Source organism: Eurypyga helias, unplaced genomic scaffold (genome assembly GCF_000690775.1).
Source record: "Eurypyga helias isolate BGI_N326 unplaced genomic scaffold, ASM69077v1 scaffold16656, whole genome shotgun sequence".
In the NCBI taxonomy this organism is placed as follows: Eukaryota; Metazoa; Chordata; class Aves; order Eurypygiformes; family Eurypygidae; genus Eurypyga; species Eurypyga helias.
The window spans coordinates 47,607-48,979 of NW_010257484.1; the positions used below are offsets into that span (position 1 = coordinate 47,607).

General features: G+C 41.7%; 1 protein-coding gene across 1 annotated transcript in view; it reads right to left on the reverse strand.

Annotated features, from left to right (window-relative positions):
• TERT (telomerase reverse transcriptase) overlaps positions 1–1,373 on the reverse strand; it is a gene marked incomplete at its 5' end in the record, with an annotated part of 32,614 nt that overhangs the window by 8,154 nt on the left and 23,087 nt on the right. The window contains one exon of the mRNA XM_010154040.1: positions 1–17. This exon is cut by the window's left edge and continues 181 nt beyond it. Coding sequence (XP_010152342.1) covers positions 1–17 — 17 coding nt within the window. The remainder of the gene's footprint in view (positions 18–1,373) is intronic.

Genomic DNA, 1,373 nt, shown 5'->3' on the forward strand with positions numbered 1-1,373 from the left:
AGATATAAACAGTTAGCCTAACTGCTCCCACAAAAGCAGAGAAACCCACCATGCTGCAAGACACATGATCTTGCATAAAATTTGGATAGAAACCGAAGAATAAGAGGAAGGATGGCCAACTCTTTAGGTTAAGGAATACAGCTAGACATAAACAAAGCTGATGATATTAGAGGTAAATAAATACATTGAACAAATAAGCTTAAAGATATGACAATAATGCAGAAAAACTTTTACAAATGAACGTAAATTAAGAACTTAAGCCGTAAAACATTTGAGACAAGCTGCAGAAACCACATTCACAGAAGCCATTGACATCAAAATCACTGAGAATAGACAAACTAAAAGTTCTTGGTTTTGAAACTTAATGAAAACAAATGAGGTTCCAGTTATGTGGATTTGACTAAAAGTTCTTGGGTTTGAAACTTAATGAAAATGAGGTTCCAGTTATGTGGATTTGCCTTATCTGACGCAAAGGTTTGAACTTTCTCCACAAAGTTTTCCCTAAGGATGTTTTCATACCCAGAATACCTGCTGATTACCTCCTACACACTGGATCAGCAGTGTCATCTCACGGACAAAGAGCAATTGTCTTACGTGGTGATGTATTCATGTGCAGGCTTCATGCTTTTAAAGAGTGAGAGGAAGAGGTAGGCTCTTCTTGCTGGGGAGTAAGAGTCATAATGATGTCTCCTCAAAATTAATTTCCCGAGTCCCTCAGTTTTCCTACTACATTAGAAAAAACCTGTTACTACTCAATTTGTGGCACAGAGTTCCTAGCATCAGTAAGCAGTTCTGGAAAACTTGTACAGAAGAAGCTACTTGTCTACAGAAAATCAACAAATTTGGGGGAGAAACTGACAAAGAACAACATGCTGATAACTTCAAAGGGCAAGTAGGACAGTATCTGTGATGCTACTGCAAGTGACATTATGCTGAAGAGATGCTAGGGAGCAATATCTTGAGGCATCCCAGCCTCTCAGTTTGACATGATTTCCAGAACTGTAAATATGCACATCCCTAGACACATCTTTCTGTTCTGATAAGCCAATGAGGACAAATGATGTCTTGAGACCCCACCTGGTGTGCTGCATCCAGCTGTGGAGCCCTCAGCATAAGAAGGATATAGACCAGTTGGAGCGAGTCCAGAGGAGGCCACAAAGATGCGCAGAGGGCTGGAGCACCTCTGCTATGGGGACAGGCTGAGAGAGTTGGACTTGTTTGGACTGGAGAAGAGAAGGCTCCGGGGAGACCTTATTGCAGCCTTCCAGTACCTGAAGGGTCCTACAAGGAAGCTGAGGGGGACTTTTTACAAGGGCCTGTAGTGACAGGACAAGGGGTAAAGGGTTTAAATTGAAAGTGGGGAGGTTTAGATT